This window comes from Saccoglossus kowalevskii, chromosome 12 (genome assembly GCF_978046115.1).
Source record: "Saccoglossus kowalevskii chromosome 12, keSacKowa6.1, whole genome shotgun sequence".
Taxonomy (NCBI): domain Eukaryota; kingdom Metazoa; phylum Hemichordata; class Enteropneusta; family Harrimaniidae; genus Saccoglossus; species Saccoglossus kowalevskii.
In genome coordinates, this window is record NC_140652.1 from 16971772 (window position 1) to 16994379 (window position 22608).

Genomic DNA, 22608 nt, shown 5'->3' on the forward strand with positions numbered 1-22608 from the left:
ATCCTTAAGAATTTTTAACTTGCCTTTATGATGTACGCAGTGACTCTGGCAGTGGTTCCTAATTATAATTGCCAAATGGAAAAAACAGAGTTTGAAATCTACGCTGCAGGTGCTCCCTAATTTTTGTAATGTTTTGTAAATTAATCTTGTAATTTCTGGTTTATGTGTGATTCTATTAGAATTATTTCTCTAATAACATACTGTAAAATACTTTGTTTTAGTTGGAAATAATTTTCGCTGAAAAGACATTTTGGTGTTTTGTGTGACATTTATTTTCACTGAATTTTGCTGAGTTGAATGTAAAACATCGGAAACAAGTTTTTTTCACAAGATTTTATTTTCACTGAATCATCGCTTTAGGGAGAGTCATGAAAAAAAATCACAGCGAAAATAAACTACTGATAGTTTATAGTAAATATGTTACATGCCATGCATTTATATAGAGATAAAGATTTAGAGACATTTGAAAGAATTTGTAGTTGTACAGATGTCCCTGACAACCAAGATGGAAGGTTTTGGTAGCAACCACATCAGTAAACTGTTCGAGACAACTGTGAATATGAACACAAAAATTGAAATTATATGCCAATCTCATATTAAAAAAATATATATTTAAAAAACAATTTGAGTAAAAAAAAATATTCATTTTTATTTTGTTTAAATTCACCTCATCAAAAATCAGTGAAACTAAATTCCAAACAAAACACATAATATTTTTCAGTAAGCACGAAGGCTTTACCGGACAACCACATTTCTTGTTGTAGACCTGCTTGACAACAAGGTATTTTTTTCAAATTTTGACCCTTGATTTATCCTAGACAAATATACTAAAATACACCACGCATCACATGCACATTATGATCTATTTTTAGCTTGCTTTATAAAGTGCTATGACTAAACAGCATGTTATACTTAGTGTAGATAAGCCATACTGGAGTACAGGTATGCGATGAGGATGTGACTTATTATAGGGACCATGAATCTCCATGCAGGGACACACATCAGAACTGCATGTGCATACACACTCTCTATTTATTATTTATTCAAACTCCCCAAACATAAATCTTTTATATTTGCAATAAATATGAACGCAATTCACCATTGGTGATCCCCCAGAAAGAGAGGTGTACTCGACTGGATTTTCGGTGGAGGTGCTCCACAGTTGAAAACTGAATCCTCAAATGTTGACATTGGGACACCTTTCGCCAAAAAATTACCCAAATTTTGCTAAAATGGCTGAAAATCTTGATACCTGTGTCACCCTCAAAAATACACAAGTACCCCGGTAGCTCATGGCTGTATCTACTGCTTTATAACTACATAACTCAACTAACCATAAAAAGCCACCGACAGAGCTTCGTTGTTGCCCCCCCCCCCCCCCCCGCTTTCAAAAAAATTGCAAAATTACCAGCAATCAAATACTGTAAATGTAAAAATTATTCACTCGGTTTAGATTTCACTATTTTCGCTGATAAGAAAAAAATCGCTAAAATTATTTGTGAACATGTAAATTAACAATAAAACTCATTGTTTCCTTGACAAATTTGTGAAATTAAAACAGTGAAAATGCTCATAATGTCAAAATAGTGAAATGTCAGTGAAAATAAATGTTTTTACAGTAAAGCCTTTTCGTCCCAATTCCCACACAATAATCATGGATTCAGTTGTCTCCATATTAGCTTAGGACATTTTGTCAGAAATGGCAACGAGTGTAAAACAGTGAACATCTAAATCACCGAATTATCCATGGCTGTAAAGAAGAACTTTGAACTATTATTGAAATTTAAAAATGATCACAGCACAATAGCTAAGTCACTATGGTAACTATGGTATGGTAACGGCCATCGCGTAAGCGAAACTAAAAAGTGTTGACGAAATATCCAACATGCTTACCTTGCTAGTCGCGCCATTTTGAATAATTAAAAAACGGTTTAATTGTTCGTAAATCTCGCAATATTTTCTCAAATAATTCAGACTGAGAGATAATCAGAATGCATCGTTTGAAGATTATACAAACTATAAACAGCATATGAAATGTGGGACACGTAGGCTTTGTTTTATCGTCTCGAATCGTTGGCAATAATAGAGAAAATGTGCTTTATATTAAAAAAATATCTCACAGTTTGCGAGCTTATGACATCACAGGGTTAGGTCAAACGGTAGTTTTCTTCCGGGTTATTTAGATTTCTTGAAAGCGAGTTTTGCGGGGTACAGCGATCAGCTGGGACAAGGTCGGATATATTTTAATAGCTGCTTATCAATCACAGCACGGAGGCAGCTATTACTCATCTTTTTGTGAGATCATCGTTTTAGCTGCCTTGCTAATAAAGGAATAAGTTCTCCGCTTCGGATAATCACCAGAAATACACAGGTAATCTGAATAATGCTCGTCTAAAAAAAATGAAACATGCCTGTCGCATTGCTGAACTTGTTCGGTATTATTGTGGTACTGTATGATCGGGATTTCGTCTGAATACACCTTTATGTGTTGGTTTATTCGCTAGATCAATAGTAAACAGGGAGTCGTCGCGATTGGTGTAAATGTTATGCAAATCCGAAATAGGGGAAATTTTGTCTTACGAGGCTCCAAGGGACGCGTTCGTACACGCCTTGAAACTTTTGTTTTTTTTCGTAGCGTTGGAGTGACAAGCAATTATGTCATACATGTACTAGTATGTCGCACGTGAGGAACTACATTGCGGGAAAACCCACTTCTGGGAAACGGCGCCACGATCTGTTTATTGATAACGTCACTCGGAAGTATAAAACTCTCAGCGGGCGCAACTTTATTTCATTTCAATTTAATCTTGTGACAAGACAACATCAACACTTTGGCGTTTGAGAAAGCAAAACGATTTTTATCATACCCACACCAATGGCGCCTGGCACTATAGATTCGGAAGAGGTAAACTTTGTTCGGAGGAAACATATTTTCTAACTGAGTCGCTTTCGGCGAAGAATTGAATCACCATTGACACTTGCTTCTCTAATCGCAAATTAAGATTACTTGGCAGTTGACTACATCGTCTTAACTTTTTTACCAGCAGTTTTGTAAAAATTAATTCTTTGGACAAATCGAAATATTCATATTTACTTTTATCTAGGTGGAAGAACCAACACAAAGAAGTGTTGCTGAAATACAGTGTGAAGACTTTGAAAGGTAACGCTTTGTACATTTTTACTCTGTTCTTTGCTAATTTTGTAACTAAGGTCTTATTCCTTTTAGTTACTTTTCTTAACATTAATTTAACTCACTATGTGAACATGCTGCAAACACAAGCCAGGCAACTCTAACGCAGAATAATCTCTTTGGGTTTGCGGTGTGTTTATTGATTTGTGTTGTGTATCCAATTTGGTATGTTATTGGTCGGAAAGTCAAAGAAAAACTTAATACAACAGCTGGACTTGAAACATCTCACTGCAAGTTGTCAGTGTTTGTTTGTCTACTAATTCACATTACTCTGGTAAAGTAAAAGATTTACTGATCTGATTCATTTGCTTCTTGTAAACATAAATTATAAATTTTTAATTCTAGTTTTTCATGAAATATAATTGCGAGGGGGCCAGCGAAAAACTATTTTTAATCTGATTTCTTACTCTAATGAGGTGTAGATGATGAAGGAAAACTGCATTTAGACATGACTTGAAACAAGATAAATAACATAAAAATAGAGTTTACTGCAACCTATTTTGGTGCCAAAATTGTTCCCGCCAAAATTTTTGTATTTTCAATCATTTTTTTGGTAATTTTAAGCCTGATAGACATGATTCCTTATTGGTTACCTGTAGTGATCAAAATATAAAAAAAAATTTATTTGGGTTTTATTTTGGGGGGAATCGACAAAAGTTGATGGGTAATGAGATGAATGGTAACTAAACTTATTTATGCTAATGAATATTCTGGCCGTTTGTACTGAAATACCCCGGTAATGTCATGCGTGCAGCTGCAGAACTTAGAACCATTGTCACTGTGGTGTGGTGACACATACATGTATGTCTTTGTTGTAACTTCCTCACTACAAAAGACGGATATACTTGTTTGGTCAGGATAGTAATAGTATCAGTAAATACTTGCACTTCCAAGTTAGCGTCAGAATCGTGAATACGGTATAAAGTCTGAATATGTTTCCACTTTTGTACATGATCAAAGATATGACATCTCTGTGAAGGTCTCATGCCACTAATTAACCAATGGCTGCTCGTAGCCCTCAATTTAAATGCCCAGCAAGAACCAATGAAATTTTTTAAATATTATTTTTCTCAGGTGCTCCCTGTTTGAGGGCGTAATCACCTGGGTCAGAGGTGAGACCAACATGTGGTCTTTTGTTTACTACTTAGCGGCTGTGTACCTGTGGGTTTATTCTGTGTGTTAATGGATGTTCTAATCTTGGTGTTTTTCCAGTGATTTCTCTTGGTGCAATCCAAATACAGTAGGTGTGTCTTGTTTACCTGAGATTTGCAAGAGTTTGAGCTGGCCAACATGTTAGTTTTTTTCATATGGTTGATTACTGGCATGTTGATTTCCCATTTTTGAGCCATATTTTCAACTTTCTTCGTCATTTTCATATAGCAATCTCGTCATATGTTAACATTGTCGTCTATGGAAATTCAATTAGTGGTATGAGCCCTGTGTGTGATGAATGTGATACGTCATCAATAGTTATTTCAGATTCAGGTTACATACTACTATGTGAATTGTATTCCAGTTTCCAACTGTGTTGAAACGTGTTCATTTAAAGTATTGACCAACACGGCTTGCAAGACGTCATTGAGTTGAAACATTTCCGGCTAATCTGAAGGCTACGTAAATATTTGATGATAATATCTGAAAATTGATAGAAGTGGCATTTTTTAGTAATTTTGGCCATAGAATGCTCAATTTTAACTTAGAATTATCAAAAACTTCACACCCTATCTCCCCCACTTGGTGGCTCTGCTGAATTGCAGCGCTCCCTCTTTTTCTTGAAAACCCCCTGGAAGTAGTAAATAATAATCATAAAAAGAGGTGAGGTGCTGTCAATGAGATGACCATTATTCCTGTAAAGTTGAACTATGGATAACCTTTGCTTGGCAACTCAGTTTGATCAATTCACATGAATGACCTTTACAAGTGACCTCACGTATGTTATACCTGTATGCACTGAACTGCTGGAAACGGCGTTAATTTCACGCGGGACATTATTTTTTGCAAAGTTTGTGAGTCAATGTGAATCGCAAAATGTCGTAGTAGTGATAATCTCACTCGGGTCCAAAAGACATAATCTTGAAGTTTTCTTGAAATTCTGTCCTTATGAACACCATTATAATAGTAAATAGCAACTATCTCCAAATAGTGAAAAATTAAAACTTTTTTTAATAGTACATTGATCATCTTATTACATGTACTTGTATTACAAAATAATTATTAACATCGGTACTAAACCTTTTGCCTGTCAATATTATTTTTAATTTCTAAAATGTTTTTAAAAAATTTTAAAATATGGAAAAAAATACATATACAATATGTGGGTTTATTTGTTGTTGAATTGGGTTAAGGGGTAAAGTTCAAAGGGTAATGGGGTAAAGTTCAAAGGGTAAATGTTCATTGAAGTCCTAGTGAATAATTTCTTTTGTGATATTTCCCTGTATCCTGTATATGCATTTATATTTAGTTATCAACACCTGCTTACCATTGGTGGATATGACAGACTGGGCATCATTGATTTTGTCTGAAAATTGCAAAATGACCGTTGCCATTGAGTGAATTTTGTACATGTACAATGTAGTATGTTTTTCGAGTCAAATTACCGAAAAATTGTATTACAGTTGATGACTCATCAGATAAAAAATTTCCATATTTAAATAGATCGCAAGAAATGACTTTGTTCTCTGCATATCATTGAACGTTACTATTGTTTGGCTAATCAGTTTTTAATTACCGTATTGTAAAACTAAATAGAATGCCTATGGTATTTTACTTTGCATGACTGACTTCATTTCTAAATTAATCTCCCTTTGCTTTCTCGCTCTCCTGATAACATCAATTCAGAATATGAGAATTAATATTAAAGTTACTGCTTCATTAGAAGTGCACATAACCCTACAACATATTTGCGATTTGACGTTTCCATGGTATGTGTCAAGAAAAAATTCCATGAATGTTGCAGTAACATTTTGTGTCATGAGAAAATTTGAATGCTACAAAATTTAATTTTTCTTGACTCACAAAATGTTGTCTCTTTCAAAATTAAATCAGTCTACAGTAATTAAAAGCACATATTTATTTACATAAATAATCTGTTAACTTTACTGTCTAAATTGTCCCATCTATATTTGGTATACTGTAAATGCATTAATTATTCACTGGATTTTGATTTCGCCACTTTCGGTAAATTAAATTTTCGTGAACACGAAAAATAACAATTAAACTCATTGTTTCCTTGACAAATTCATGGAATTAAATCAGTGAAATTAAATGTCAGTGAAAATAAATGGTTCTACAGTATTTAATTCAAAATCTCACCTAAACTAATTTATTTGGCTTATAGTGCGCTTCTAAAAAAAAAAAATATTTTATGTTTTACATACTGTTACTGTACACTTGTATCCTGATATGAAATGAACACTATCCAGCATACCAATACTATGAATATCCACATTATAGACAAGTTGTGAATATTAATTATGAATGTATGTTTGAAAGATCATTTTCAACTTAGTGGTATATGTTTATGATATCTCATTATAAATTGAATACTGCGGTTCGTCTGGGTATGCGGCCGGCAACTTCTTCTGCACTACCTTTATACACGTTGCATTAGGTTACGGAATGTCACTTCTATAAATGACCTCATGACCTCTGCTAGAAATAAAAATAGATTCTCAACACATAGAATAATTAATAAAACTCGAGGGACCCTGTCTGATTGCTTGTAATTGATTTCAGCTTCACTGTTGGGTAAGTCTGGTGCCAACGGGTATTTACTTAACACTTCTAAAATCGTAGTCACGGATGTGTGTAATCATAGACCTTAGGAATAGAAATTATGGTTTAATGAAATTCTGTGTGAATTTAAAATTTGAAAACTGCTTCAATTTTTTCAAGAATTTATGTGAATTTTGTAGGTGTGAATATTTCACTGGGGTCTTTAAGTCAGGGAATCAGGGAAACTTTCAGGAAATATTATTACTATATTTAGAGTCACAGCGACCTTCATAAACATATTTCATCACAGAAGCTCTCAAAATATGAATTAGTAAATGTTTCCAGTAGTGACAATTAACAATTTGTATTACCGATGTGAAACCTTTATATCTCCTGTCTTATGTATCCATAGCAACAGTAATCTCCCAGGGGTTCATTACTATTTGTCTAGACTTTTATCTACTTAAACTTGGCTTTTAATTGATCAATTGATCTGGCTAAGTGTTATAGTACTATTTAATAGTGTGATATTGATTTGTTTGGAATTTCAATGACTTCCTATATAGATATACAGGAAGTTTCCTTCAAGGTATAATGATATTCTCAGAAATATGATTCTTTTTATTAAATGCTAGTTTAAAGCTGTGGTTTTTGCCATCTTAAAAAAATATTTGGATAGTGTTGACCCATACTGACCTTTGTGATACTAAATACTGTGCATGTTCAACCTATTAAGCACCACTTCAATAAAAGCAGACATAAAACCAATATTTGCATTGATCTTATGCTGGACGATTAAAATAGATTTACCTCTATTAATTTGTTAACAATGTACATCACAACTAAAGAAAATACACTATTAAGAATATTTAATTGTTTTAGTATTACGTTTTATGCACGTATAATATAAACAGCACCTGAACAGCTGTTTGAATGGCCTGTTGTCATATGACATGACAAATTACCCTGTTTTTACTTATTTTACATCACAAATTCTATTTGTCAATGAAAAATAGGAACAAGTTAGATTTACGGTACTGTGTAGTGCCATTTTCGTATAAACCTGTACAAAATATGGAATCGTAACTGAGATGTCTTTTTATAAATACTGTACAAATACTTTGCAACAACAGTACATGTGTACATCGAGGGCAGCAAGGCAATTTTAATGGCTCATCGAAACAGTCGGTGAATTTCTATCCCTGTTGCGAATTTCGTTTCCTTCAAACCCTTGATATCAGAACGGGACAAGTAGATCTCAAATACAGTTCATGCAGTTGCACAAACAAATATTTAAAACCGCTTTTTTTTCATCGCTCTTTAGGCTGTTCGTACCTGGTAATGTGATACGGTGATAATTCATCAGTGGCGCACATCAGTGAATAATTAGAACCCTTGGGAAATTAATCGTTACATTCACCTCAGTCTCATTTTAAAATTTGTTTAAATATCCGAAACACCCGATGAATGTAGATGTGGTTTTTACAGATATGTTGCAAAAATGTCTGCGTGGTATGTTTGTCTTTAAAAGTAGCATGTAGTGATATTGGTCATGTGATCTCTGGATTCATGCTAGTCAACTAAGATGGCGTAACCTACAAACATAACCCTGGGTAACTATGTACTATGTTGTTTACTGTCACATTTCTCATGATTTCATATCTTTAATATGCAGTTCAATTTTTTTTTCCTGAAAATGCTGCGACTCCATAGTTTAATTCCTACACTACTGTATAATTACAGATGAACAATACATTTCTAACACCTTTTAAGAATCTGATAAAAAAAATTATTGTGTTCCCGATAACTATCTATATTTTTTTGGATGAAAATTAAACATTTTATTGTTATGCAAATTAGCCATCACCAACCAAAAAAAATAAATCTTTTCGTTTATTTCTTTTAGTGCAGTGAACAAAACTGTAAGAATATCCACTATTGTAACACTAACAATGGGTGATTATTCTTTCTTAATATCAAGTCTTTATTAAGTGAATGATTGTGAGACAAATAACCTTTTAAAATGAAGTCCACTAGAAATAAGTTCTATCTACCTACCCAGTAATTTTGTCACTCATTTCTAAAAACACCATTTTTTTTTACCTAACAATATATTTGTATGGATTGTATTGTTATGCAAATTATGTAAAGTATTGGAATGAAATTAGAACTGTTTCTTTCTGACCAGCAAAATTCATGAAGATCGGTCTCTTGAATAAAATTACAGTATTTAGTAAAAGCATGAGTCATTGCCATGGAAATAAGTTATTATTATCACAATGTCTGAGCATGTACAATGTACAGCAGGGTTTGCGCTAGTGTTTTGGCAAGACGAGTCCCACTTTCAAAATTTTAAGAAATTTAAATTTGACCCTGGATAACTTTAATCCCTGTACATACAGTATGTGAAAAATATTATGATATGTCAGTTTCCATGGAAATATGCACGAATATATTTATTTTACCATACTTGCTTGACATGTAAAAAGAAGCATACAGTTACAAGTACGCATTCAGTTTTTGTTTTTTCATACCATTGTTGCTAATGAATGTGTAATAAAACAGCTTTTATGGGTTAGAACTGTAGGGTGGCTTTATTCTAAATCACCAACATTTTAGACAAGTGAAAAAAAATTAATTGTCCATTGTCTACATATTTTTGTCAACCTTGTTGAAACAAATATAGAAAATATTGTACAAGAATATTTTTGTGAAAAAATAAATCAGATAGCTTATGTTTTTATTTTTATTTTTTTTTTGAAATTTTAAATGGATTTATGGTATTTGCTCTATTAAAAGTAAATCTCTAATTGAATCGCATATAAACCAAAAATCACATTTGCTCTTTACTGAATCATTAAAATATTATTTATTTTGCCATAAAAACACCTTTGTAATTTACGTTAACACATGCGCTACTAATGGAGCAAATACGGTACATCTGGTTGTCTCAAAATTTACAAAGAAATTATTAAAAAATATGCAAAATGTGGGTAAAATTATGGCGTATATTACTTTTTTTCATCGTACTTTATTTTTGTTTTGTGACTAGTTTGAAGAGAAGTGTTAATAGTAATAAATAACAAAACAAATGACCTATTACAAATAACAATCTGACCAGGTTTTTTTTTACGAAAACAAACAGGAAGTAAGTATTGTTATTGTATCCGTCATCTGGTCAATAAACTCTACAGGGGATAATAAAAACTGGTGTAGACTGGAAATTGAAAATAATTTTCAAATGTTTATGCTACCAGATTTCCTTCCTATGGGTTTGACCACGGTACCTTTAATTACAGTAATTCATTGTCATGTTCTTATTTTGATGACAATGTTGCTAAAAAGGTTACCATGACACATAGACAGTGAATGTCAAATAACAATGCCATTGTTGAGTAGAGAGTAATAAAAGGGCGTTTGCTGATATTCTGCTGTGCAGTTTCATGTCACCCCAGTCTGGGACTGTATGTTTATTATTATGGAACAAGCCATTATTTAGGTGGGGGAAGGAGGGGCAACTCTTGGTTAGTGAACTCATCTATTGTACCTTGAATAATTTTATTTTTATTTTTACTACATATTTGCTAGAGAAATAAGTTTGCAAAAATAAAATCTAGTCGCCCATCAGGAAACAGTTAAAATACTAAAAATTGTGAAATTTTCCAGAGCTGTTAAAATTTGTGAATCACTATTTAAGAAGGATTCAAATAGATAACATTTTTGCAAGTCACTGTGACTTCTCTTTGAAGGACACCAGGAAAATGATTCCTGCAGTGTACTCGCTAGGATATAAACAGTATTGTGTACTACCACAGTGGTTTGTTTTACTGTCACACTGGTCTGACACTGACACAATCATTATTCTGACTACCACAGTGATTTATACATCTACTGTGCCATTGCTGACTTTTTAAATTGATAAAGTGCGAAAATTAATGTGTACTTGTATAAATAAGTCCTGATGTAATATAAGATTTGTAAGTGAATAATTGTGTGCATTAAACAGTACTGTAAAACCATTTAATCATAATTTTTGTTTGGAATAATTTTGGAAATATATGCAAATGCTATGCAAATTACCTGGGCAATTTTACCACCACAGTGCTTAAATTCCTGGAAAAAAACAAAACATGGCTGTCCCATACAAAAAGTGGTTTCTCACAAAATTTAAAGTGATTTATTAAAATGGTGTTTTTACAATCAGCAGTTTTTTTACAATCCAATTTTTTTGTTTTGTAGGTATTTCTGTTTATTGGCTGAATTTGTGCCTATTAAAAATGCTGTATCATTAAAACTTATGGGTTACTGCAGAAAAAAAAAATTGCACAAGAAAAGATCATGGGGGGAAAAAAGTCCTGTAGATATCAATAAAAAAAATAAAATTGTGCACCTATTTCTTAATGAAAAAAATATTACACACACACACGCAGAAGAAAAAAAAAAAATCACATCAAATTAATCATTAAACGAAAAAAATTAGTGCAAAACTATGCGAAGGAACAAATATATTGCGTTTCTTTTCTTTCATCTCATTCTCCTATCTCATTCTCCTGAGTTCCTAATTATCCTCCCCTCAGTGACATACATTGTACATGTAGTTTTAATGATCCAGTATACAAGGAATGCAATGTATGGTTTAGTAGAGCAAGCTTTTACAAGTAGTGTATACATGTATGTATCTCTAATTTATAGAACTGCACGCAAACCAAAAATCACATTTCTCGTATAGTGGATCATAAAAAAAATGTGACTTTAATAGTTTATTAGTTGATCATGAATATTAATTGAAATACACTTTGTTGTTATTTATTGTAAACACATGTGTTACTGATCAATACAGTTAGGTATCTTTGTTAAAGAATGTGACAACCATAGATAAATGCACAATAATAATGAATTGAAAGTTCTGTTAATGGTTACGTTTTATCAATGATCTTGTTTTCAACGATACATTGTTTAAACAATCTATAGGCTCAAATGAAATTATGATTGTTGAATTCGTAGAAAATGTGGAAATTTTTGTGACAGCATTCTTGTGTGAATTTGACATGTTACTTTGCTTCAAGTTATTTATTCGTGCACTTCAGACAATGCGTCTACACAAGCCATTTTTCTCTAAAGAGATTCCTAGAAGGGAAAACAATTCAATGAATCACTGCGCACCTGAGATAATCAGCATTTCAATTGAATTGTCCCAGAGTTCCACAGAAATTGTTTTCTGAGAATTACATAATGTAGCCAAACCCCCCATGTTAGTGTATACACCCCTATTTACCTAAATGAAGTAGTCCACCTTCCTTATATGGGGAAAGGTAATACATTTCATTGAAATGGCTATTTACTGCTACTCCTATCTCATCAGGTGTATCAGTTTCATCAGCCAATCACATTACAGGATAAATAGAGTGTTTCCCTTATATGGAATTCGCTAGTCATCTTTTTTTGAGTGAATGTCCTGCTTATTTCTGATATTTACATAACAATAGGATGGCGGTTGTTCACTCTCAAATTAATAGGAAATGACAAAAAAAAAAACGGTTGGTTTAGGGGGAAACCCGTTGTCAAGGATAAATTATAATAATTTATGTTTTAGTCATAACTGTGGAATGTTGACAGTCAGAGTTACAAATAGCGTGGTTATAAAATGTGTGACATATGATGAGACCCATCATAACGTAACTTAACACCGCAGTGCCACTGTGTCACTAGTTGGTTTATTATTTACAATTACGACTCATCATGACAAGGTAAGATTGTATTGTCAATTTCATCAATTAAGCGCAATTCAATTGAATTTAATTAATTGTAGTTATAAAATTCAATCAAATTTGTATTTGTTTACACAATATACAGGAAGAATTCTGTGAAATATTGTGTATAATGTTTATTTCGTGCTACAACAACCACTCCTTTTGAATCCCAGAGTAGATGATTAATACAGGCCCTCTTAGAAATACCTCCAATTTTTTATGTAGAGGGTACAGGTGTACCCCCAGTTTTCTGTATAGAGGGTACATATACCCTCAGTTAAAAATGCTGGAATGCTGACTGAATGTTAGACAACAGTGTACACCATTACTGTTTCTGTTACCATTTCGTATGTTTGTCGTTACCGATGGGAGGTAGTTGATGAATTGTTATTGTTCTATGTTTGTAGACACCGTTTGTGGGACACGCTCTTTGACATTTTTACCAAAATGTTCACCCATCACTTTTTTTTTTAAATATCGGTATATGTAACTACATGTACAGTGAATGACTGTTTGTAGGTAGTGCTTTTACATATACATGTAGGGGTAGTGATAATGTACATGGGTATGTATTGCCACTGATAGCTATATGTATTCAGCATTGTTAGTTGTTACGTGAATCATGTGTTCACATTATATGTCCGTTTTTCAGTCATCCTAAAAAATAATAAGTCGCAGAAAATATGTATTAAATATATTATTGAAAAATTCAAACAAACTTAAATGAAAAAATTCTTTTTGCCATGGTGTTATAACAGGTGTTCGCAGTCTGATTCTCAATATTGTGATATATTTATATTTGTTTGACTTAATGTTTGCATCAAGTGTTTCTCGTCCTCACTGCTGGGATTATAATTTGAATGCATCATTTTTTTCCATTTCAGGACAACAATTTAAATTATAATTTCTTTGTGAATTTTGGACCTAATGGGCATTCTAACACATTAACTGGTAAATACATGTACCAGGATTATTATTAGTGACTGTATGCGCTGGTTATGTCTCAGTTGTCGATCCTAATACTGTAAAACACTTTGTTTTAGCTGGAATTAATTTTCAAATAAAATACAGCGTATAGGAAAAAAAAGTATATTCACTGGATTTTATTTTCACTGAATCATTCCTTCAGTGAAAATATAAAAATTAATTCTAAGCGAAAATAAAGTATTTTACAGTACTCGGGACAATTATGTAAAAGCATTCAGACTAACATTAGCCAACCATTCAATTCAAAAATTTAAATCATTCAAATATCAATAGATGAATATACTACAATATACTAACTTTTGAGGATTTCTATTTTATGTAGATTTGAGAACGAGCAATAATTGCATACATGTACACATGTATGAGTGTAAAATAGTCAACCCCATAAACATTTGAAAAATGAATCCAAATCAAAAATTTATATTTACATGAATCATTATTTTTATAAATAGTCTAGAATAGGTCGAGTATTATTTTGGTGCTGGGCACCACCCATATCTGTTCATCTGACATCATTTATCTTTTATCCATTGACTGTTTATATTTAGCAAAGACACAATATAATGCAGGACCAGTTGTGAGGGCATATACATGTAGTCCCAAGGCCAAATGTGATAAACATGCTTTACCATATAGAAATAACATTTAGAATATTTGTACTTTTCAAAGGATACCAAGGCTACAATGTGTTTCAAGTCATCCCGCATGTAATCTACTCTATTTTAGGCTTATGTGCACTTTACGTTTTTTAGACTGAATACAGTACAACTTCAGCGATTTCCCTTCATGAATAATTTGATTCAGTATCACCAACTGGCAACCATCTTGTTTCTGTTATTTCCGGGTGTATTCTTCGCTCTCGGCTATGATTCATTTTTGTATGTTTTAGTAATTTTGTTTTATGATTGGATTCCAAATGGCCAGCTGGTGGCCATGCTTACATGTACTTTGTTCCAAGCTGATCATGGTATTGTTTCACAATGTTGAGTGACTTGGTCTTGCCTTCATTGATGCATTTTTTTTTTGAGTATGCCTACATTTTTATTTTGCATTCTATATTATATTTTGTTTTTATGTCATTTATAATGAATTATTTTGATGAATATTCACAGATTGATTTGGAGAACTTTTGTACATTCATATTTAGAATCATGTTCTCGCGCCCTTCTACATATATGTATGAATATTATGTTTGTGAACATTGTAATACATTTGTACTGGGAATTCTAAGATGGCATTACTATTATTTATATGAAATATTTAATGTTATATTTTATGTTTTTGAAATTTGAAATGACTATTGAAAACAACTTGACCAATCAGTAATGCCTTCATGTATGTCCATGTATAATTTCATTTGTGTACTTTGCACATTGTAGTAAATCGGCCAACGATGGATAATGGGTGGGTTCCTAATGACTTCCATAAAAGGATATTCTTATTTTTAATGAAGCATGCAATTAAATGTTTTATAAATATTTAATAATTTTCCATAAAAAACATTCATGCCGTCATGCAGTTCACTGTATTCCCATTTGATTAATAGTTTTTATTTTGTAAGAAAAAAAAGAATTGCGTTTTTTAATTGCATATTCATTCCATAATCAAAGCGCTACTGGTTTCAATTTGTAGCAGGAGCGAGTCATACAGTGTTATTTCTGTTTTGTTACAGACAAGACCAGTCAGAGGCTGTTCAAACAGTGATTGCTACCATGGCAACCACCTCATGCATCCTCCCAAGTGATGTTACGGAAGATACAAAAGAACATTGCTGTGAAAAACCGCCGTGGGAGTTAAAAAGAAAAACAACAATTCCGAAAGTGAAAGAAGAAACCGAAAAAGTCCTGGATGTTTTCATACGACGAAGTTTAAGTATGAATGATGCATCACCAAGACGAAAATATATGATTAAAATTCGCAGACAAAACGGCAGAGGAAGAACAATTACTAAATGTTCAGATATTGAGGAAGAAAGTCAGTTCAAAAGAGAACCAAGTTATCGCGAGGCTGCTAGACACTCAGTGATGAATGATCTTGAATGCTCGGATTATGATGATGACGATGAGGAATCCAAACCAATGTCTAACTCTGCACCGGGAAGTTTACATTACCGTGTTGAATTAAAACCGACAGAAGAAACTTTGAAAAAAATGGAAAAACTTGATCTTTTACCTCATAGTGAACAACCAACGACAAAAACGAAAAAGAAAAAGAAGCATTCATTTTCAAGTATTGCCCGGTCGATACAGTCTTTTTTGAAATCTCCGTCAGTGTCCAAGAAAAAACATGACTGGGAGGAAGAAGAAAAGAAAGATGCGTGTAAACAGGAAAATGAGTCAAAAAAGGGCGGAATTAGAGCCAGTATTCGACGAAAGCTCAGAAGAAAATCATTAAAAGACAACCAGCGATATTCCATTGACAGCGTACTTACTCCTTCTTCAACTTCTACAGCAGGTAATCAGTTAGCCATAATATATGACATCATATAATATGCAGATCTATAATGTTTTGCATCAAATCTGCAAAATAACATGAAATGACATCAAATGTGCAAATTAGCATGATATGACATCATCAAATATTCAAATTAACATTCAATGACATCATCAAATATGCAAATTAATATGTCATTGGTTAGATTTATACTAGTCATCCAATCAGGCTTATTGTTTTAACATGAGTGGATTAGGATTGTTTAAAAATTGTTATTGAAGTTTATTTTATTTATTAAAGATGAAGTCCCTCATGTACTGTAAATGCATTAATTATTCGTTAGTCTTTAATTCTGCTAAATTAAATCAATGTGAACATGTACACAGTAGAACACATTGTTTTCCTGCCACGTTTGTGAACTTAAAACCAATTGAAATTACTCAAAACATCAAAATAGTGAAATTAATTACCAGTGAAAATAAATAGTCCCACAGTATTTGTATATATTCAGCAATATTTTTTTTGTAGGTGCTATAACTCCTTCATCACTCTCATCAGCTGAGATTCTAGACTCACCAAAGTTTTCGAAAAAACACAAGAAACACAAAGGATTTGGTGATGCCACCACTCCGGGCAGTGAAGGTATTGTTGCGAATGGTGAAATCCTACATGGACATAAATCAGCCGACTCTGCACCATTGTTCAACATTGAAATTGACGATAATATGACAATTAGCGGTGATCAATTTCACAGCGGCCGTAGCAAACATAGTGACTATGCCAGTCGATCTGCAGCATACAGACTGCAAGGAGATAATAAACGAGAATCAAAAGAAAGTGAAAAAATCAAAAACTATCCTGATTATGTTCCTCCATTGCACTGTACAGCTACAACGGGAGTCTCTCAGGACGACACCGACGGACCAAACTTCAGCAGAGAAAATGACTCAAACCAGCCTCAATTTAGATCTCTGAGTGCAATGTCTGGCCCACCGAGGCCAACATCTTTGAATGTCAGTCCGCATACCTTACGTTCATTTGATAGACTAGGACAAGTGGAGAATCTGGGACTGAATGGTAAATATCAATGTTAGTTTCTTCTGGCATTGAAATGCCATCAATTGGATCTAACCAATCATAAGCTGTGCATAATTACATGCACATCTTGTAGTGATCGATGACGTTAATCCAATCACCTTTGTCATCAAACAGATCCAATATCGTACCTATCTAACAAAACCCATCAAAAGAATACACTGTATCACCTTACAAACATACAAAGATGTATCTCACACACATAACCCACTGTATTATCTTACAAAGACATCCCACACTTATAAAACCCATTGTACCTACTTTACAAACCCATTCCACACAAAACCCACTGACATACCCTCAGTACCTCTCAAACCCAATCTACTGTATAGACAACCCACATGATAACCTACTCATTCATTTAAATGCTAACGCAACCCCATACAAACCCATTCACCATCACACAAACTAACAAACAACTCATTCCAATCTTTTCCGCTTTCCTCAGGTATCACAGAGGCTATAGAAGTTGAGATGAATGAGAGAGATGGATTGAGAGCCTCAGGAGCTCATGTTGTCAGACTCTCCGCGGATGTTGTTGAAGATTGTAGTGGGTCTGTAGAAGGTGAGATGATAAATTCTTGTATTCAGTTATATTGCAATGTATTAGAAACATAACTTACAGAAAATGTGCGGTGTTCACAGGCCGATCAAAGTACATCATTTCATCACTGGTTATTTCACCATTCATTTCCTAACTAACAGAATGCAATAATATTAACATGGACATGTATTAGATGAAATTCATGTACCAGTTGTCTTTTTTTTTCTTCTCTACTAACTTCACTGTCTTCTACTTTCTTACGTGCTTTCCTCTCTCACCATTAAAAGATAACACAACTCATCGTTACTATTACATAATAGATGGCATTAGACCCCGTGTTATACTTATACCAGCCGAAGGTGAGATATATACATATACACTGTATCATACAGATAACATAAATGGATTGGTGGCAGTCCTTGTTTAATGGAGATAAATCTACACTGTGACAATGTATTACATGTCTTGTATGATTGTTTCATCTGCATGGTCTTGTCTTGTTTTGTTATTCCTATCTTTGTAACTTGTATTCCTATTCATTCAATTTTGAATAATTTTTCATTTAGGAGTAGGCATGTCCAAAAAATGACCCCTTAAAGGTCACACATCCTGGTACTTTTTGATTGAACAAATTTAATACAGATGAGAATTTGTCAATAACTTTCACCTGCTTAAAATTAGAGTCCTAAAATTAAAAATTACTTCTTTAATTTCTGCTGGGAAAGCAGAGAGTGCCAGGATGTATGACCTCGAGGAGACATGCATAGTGCCAGGATGTATGACCTCTAGGGGTCATGCATAGTGCCAGGATGTATGACCTTTAGGGGTCATGCTTATTGTTGTATCATATTATTCACTAGAATTCAGTTTCCCCGTTAAACTCATCCTTTGCTTTGTTTCCATGGCAATAGACTTTAGCAGTGATGAAAAGTATAAACCCTTCAAGGATCGATCAGACAAAGAAAAGGAGGCCCTCTATGAGAAGATTGCAGCCAGGTTGGCTGCCATTGGTGACAGAGTCACAGTGGACCATGCGGTTGGCGAATCCATGGCTGATGAATTAATTGGTGCTGTTGGTGGTAGCAGCCCCTCTCCAAAGAAAGGTGTGTATAAAAGATAATTGTGCTGTAATGAAAGTTCCTTTTCTTTCTTATCCTCCAATTCCAGTCAGGTTTATTTTGCATCAGACAATTAATTACGAACCATATTAACCAGTAAAGGTCTTATTATATATACACTTCCCAGTCACCTCTGTTATATTCAGTTTTATGGTAATTTAATTCGTTTTCACATTATTGTAAATTATTAAGGAGTGGGTCTCTATTCTATAATGCTACAAGTGGAAAACCCTGATCATATCGAAAAACATCACCCAAAGAACAACACTTTCTTTGGCCCTTGGAAACGTGTTAAAAAATGAAATCAGTTTCAACTAGTCGTATGATATTTTTAAGAGAAACATGAGAATTATGCGAATATTGCACTAAAAAACAACAACACATGTTTTTTGTCCCTACTTGTGGACCAGTAATCATGTTTACTGCAACTTAAGTTGTACCAAATTTATGTTCAAATTTCTGTGTTTACAGTAGCTAACATCAAAATGCAAGTTACATCTCAAACTTTTTTGTTTGTTTAGAAATTCAAGAAGAAATTATTGAGATTCCAATTGATGAGGAAGAGATCCCATTCACAGAAACTGATGCTAGGCAACTAGGATTAAGATTACGTCATCATGGCGATAGACGGTCAAGTTCAGAACTAGTAAGTTCAAAATACTAAAAATAGAATATTCATGTTTTTGTACATGTCTGAAACATCACAAACAATGTTATAAGTGTTAATAAGGATTTCAAAGTAAAACATTTTTTTTTTTTCGCTTTCAGTTTTCTATACCTTTATCTGTATTGATGTCGGTCGTGCAGAACACCCGCTATGATACGTTTAAAGGCGTTGCCTCACATCTGATCGGTAATGACACAAGTTGGCGAGGTTTGTCATTGGTTTTGAGGCTAACTGGTGATGCTATTAAACTAGCTGGGCGTACACCGTCAGCGGTAACGCAAATTAAAGACAACAGTGTCAAGTTCATTAACGATAAACTCGCCGGATGGATCGCAAGTCAGGGGGGATGGGTAAGTGTTTTTGGTGTGTTGTTTTTTAGAACTCAAAGATATAGAACGTTTTAATTCCCATTCAGATGTCATCCCAAGAAAGGGAAAGCATTGTGAACTGTTTTGTTTCTAGCAATATTTGTATTTTTATGTTTACTTGGATGAAATTTCATGAAAGTCCATACGACAGTGAATTATTCAATAATAAAAACAGGTTTTCCCTTATTTGTATAATTCAAAAATTTTTGTTTCTCGTGCAATAAAAATTGCATGACTTCAACAAAATTTGTCACCCTCTACAAAATTGTATTTCTCCATCCATGTGTTATGATTATTAATATGAAAAGGCAGCCATTGAGTAAATATTTAATTTTTTGTCTTGTAGGAGTCTGTAGTTGAAGAAAGTATAAGTTCATCAGGATCTGAGACTGAAGTCGACTGAGCGGGTCTACAGACAACTTCATGATCCACAGTCCTTGCCATAATCTGTGTACATGTATTTGAAATTTTGCGACTCAATGGAATAATTTTTAGCTTTCTACACAGAACTCTTTGAATTTAATATCGCGAGTGTATTTTGGAACAAGATATTGAGGCTTTGAGCTATGTTGCCATCTAAGATGGCGACAGTCTCGGTTCTCTAGTATACCTGTCCTGTATTTTGTTTTGTGGGTTACATTGGCTGAATTTGATTATGCAGATTGAGCGACCCAATCAAAATCTGATGATAGGAATTTGATTTTATTGGCCATTTAAAACTGCATGATTATTTGGTCCAAATTGGGCTGTCTGAATGTGCATTTAATCAGGGTCGGCCATTGACTTTATTTCAAGATGGCTACCATCTCAATTTCCTTGGTTAAAGATATACCATATTTGCTCTATTAGAAGCACAATAGAATAGAAGCCCATATAAACCAAAAATCACATTTGTATCCTGAATCATAATCTCATGAGTTACTTTTAGAGCAAATATGGTACGTCTTCCATTTTGTTTTGCTGTGTACATTGCTTTCAATTCAAAATGGTCTCTGTATCTGTTTCCTAGGATACAGGTATGAGGTCCTCCATTTTGTTTTGCTGTGTGTATTTATTTTCTAGTACATGATGTTCACTATTTTGTGTGCTATCTCAATTAAAAAAAAATAAATAATACGGTAAAAATAATACTTTCTAAATCTTAACTTTGATACATAGTTTTTATTTTATTTACATGGCTAATGTAAAAATACATTATTTACAATTTTATTTTTCTGATTTTTTTAGCCAGATTATCATTTTTAATCAGAGCTCAATGAATTCTAAGAATTCTGCTTGACAAATCATTCAAAATGACTGCTTCATGCCTTGCCTTTACTGAAATAAATGTGCATCGTGACCATATATGGTCGTTGTGACATTGCAATGCCAATATACTTCTACAGGCAATGTATATACTATGTATGTAACTTTTAGAACTACAATTATCGACTTGAAATTATCCACTTTGCTTGTATCAGTAAAATGTAGCCAGATTGGCTGATTGTTTATTGAATTTCAGTCAATCAAAGTTCATTTAAGAGGCTGTTGTGTTTCCTGCAGTATTTGTCAAATTTTAAAATATTTTTTTTTTTATTTTGAAAATGTTGGTTGTGGGGTTTTGGTATCTTCCAATGTATCCAAGATGGCCACCATATTCAAGATGGCCACCATATACAAGATGGCCACCATATTCAAGATGGCCACCATATACAAGATAGCCATCATCATGTTATAAGACATGGCAATTTATTTGTTCCCAAGAGATGCTGTAAACTGCTTGTTGTGATGTTTTTTTTATTTATATTTTATTTACATTTTATTTACTATGAGGTGCAATACGTTATAGGGTGAACTTTACTCCCAGCAACTTAACTTATGCCGAATTTGACTTGTGATATTTCTGTTACAGCTGGCTGTTGCTTTATCCCCTGTAAATGGAAATAGGATTTACTTTTTTGGTCAATATTGCTATGGTAATGTACTTTAATAGCACATGTAAATGCTGTGTGTGACAGGAATTGTAAATACTTGTTTTTTTTTTTTAATAATTCATACAGAGCGTAACATCATAATAGGAATAAATCATCAATATACATAGTTTCCATTTCTGTTTGTATGGTTGTACACATACATGTATACTGCTAACTTTCATCTTGGGAGAGATCTTTTTATTGTAACAGATACAGAAAAACAACTGCCAAGCGTCCCCACACAGTATTTTAAATATTTAATTCAGTTTTTTTTCTGATCTTGAAATACCGTTAGGAAAAATAAATACCTGCTTTAATAGAAGCACTTATAAACCAAAAATTGCATTTGTTGTTTACCAAATCATAAAAATATTATTTATTTTAACCATAGAAACATCCTAGTCTGTAATTAACATAAACACATGTTACTAATAGAGCAAATATGGTAAATACATATTCAAATGTAAAAAAATAATTTAAAATAAAAAAAGCCCAACCTCTGATCTTATTTTAATCTGAATGAAAATTGTCGACACGGTGGACACAGTTTTGACCTCTATGTGTGCGTGCGTCTGGACCTGTATCTTAGAAATGCCTGAACCAATCACAGTCAAACTTCATACATACATCATACATGATATTATACATGTGCACGTCAATTTGTTTCACGATCTGATTCAAGATGGCCGAATGACGGCCATTTTTGTGCTAAAAATCATCAAAATCAAGCATTTCTCAGCTGTTTACAGATGGGTTTTGTTCAAACTTGGTATATACATTAGACATTATA

The 22608-nt window shown here is 33.2% G+C and overlaps 2 protein-coding genes across 6 annotated transcripts in view; one reads left to right on the forward strand and one right to left on the reverse strand.

Moving 5' to 3' along the window:
* The window catches only part of LOC100375364 (large ribosomal subunit protein uL23m-like), a 36363-nt gene extending 34431 nt beyond the window's left edge, over window positions 1-1932 (reverse strand). Inside the window, exon 1 of the mRNA XM_002733628.4 lies at window positions 1894-1932. Within this exon, the coding sequence (XP_002733674.1) occupies window positions 1894-1910 (17 nt within the window). The 5' untranslated portion in view covers window positions 1911-1932. The remainder of the gene's footprint in view (window positions 1-1893) is intronic.
* A 227-nt stretch (window positions 1933-2159) lies between these two features.
* Window positions 2160-21945, forward strand: LOC102808133 (uncharacterized). 5 transcript variants are annotated; one of them, XM_085506454.1, is made up of 10 exons: window positions 2160-2371; window positions 3105-3160; window positions 15314-16095; window positions 16603-17151; window positions 17618-17734; window positions 18001-18072; window positions 18625-18816; window positions 19353-19477; window positions 19600-19848; window positions 20213-21945. In XM_085506454.1, the coding sequence occupies exons 3-10, from the start codon at window positions 15354-15356 to the stop codon at window positions 20267-20269; spliced, it is 2103 nt and encodes a 700-aa protein (XP_085362580.1). In that variant the 5' UTR covers window positions 2160-2371; window positions 3105-3160; window positions 15314-15353; the 3' UTR covers window positions 20270-21945. The 5 variants fall into 5 exon arrangements, with proteins under 5 accessions (XP_085362580.1, XP_085362578.1, XP_077864414.2 ...); XM_085506452.1 differs by lacking the exon at window positions 2160-2371 and adding an exon at window positions 2721-2905; XM_078008288.2 differs by lacking the exons at window positions 2160-2371; window positions 18001-18072 and adding an exon at window positions 2724-2905.
* Window positions 21946-22608: the final 663 nt, after the last annotated feature.

Excerpts from the sequence above, each read along its gene's own strand:
- LOC102808133 (XM_085506452.1), top strand. The coding sequence starts at position 2,876 with ATGGCGCCTGGCACTATAGATTCGGAAGAG. Across the intron at positions 2,906-3,104 it reads GCACTATAGATTCGGAAGAG|GTGGAAGAACCAACACAAAG; the intron begins GTAAACTTTGTT and ends ACTTTTATCTAG. Across the intron at positions 3,161-15,313 it reads CAGTGTGAAGACTTTGAAAG|ACAAGACCAGTCAGAGGCTG; the intron begins GTAACGCTTTGT and ends GTTTTGTTACAG.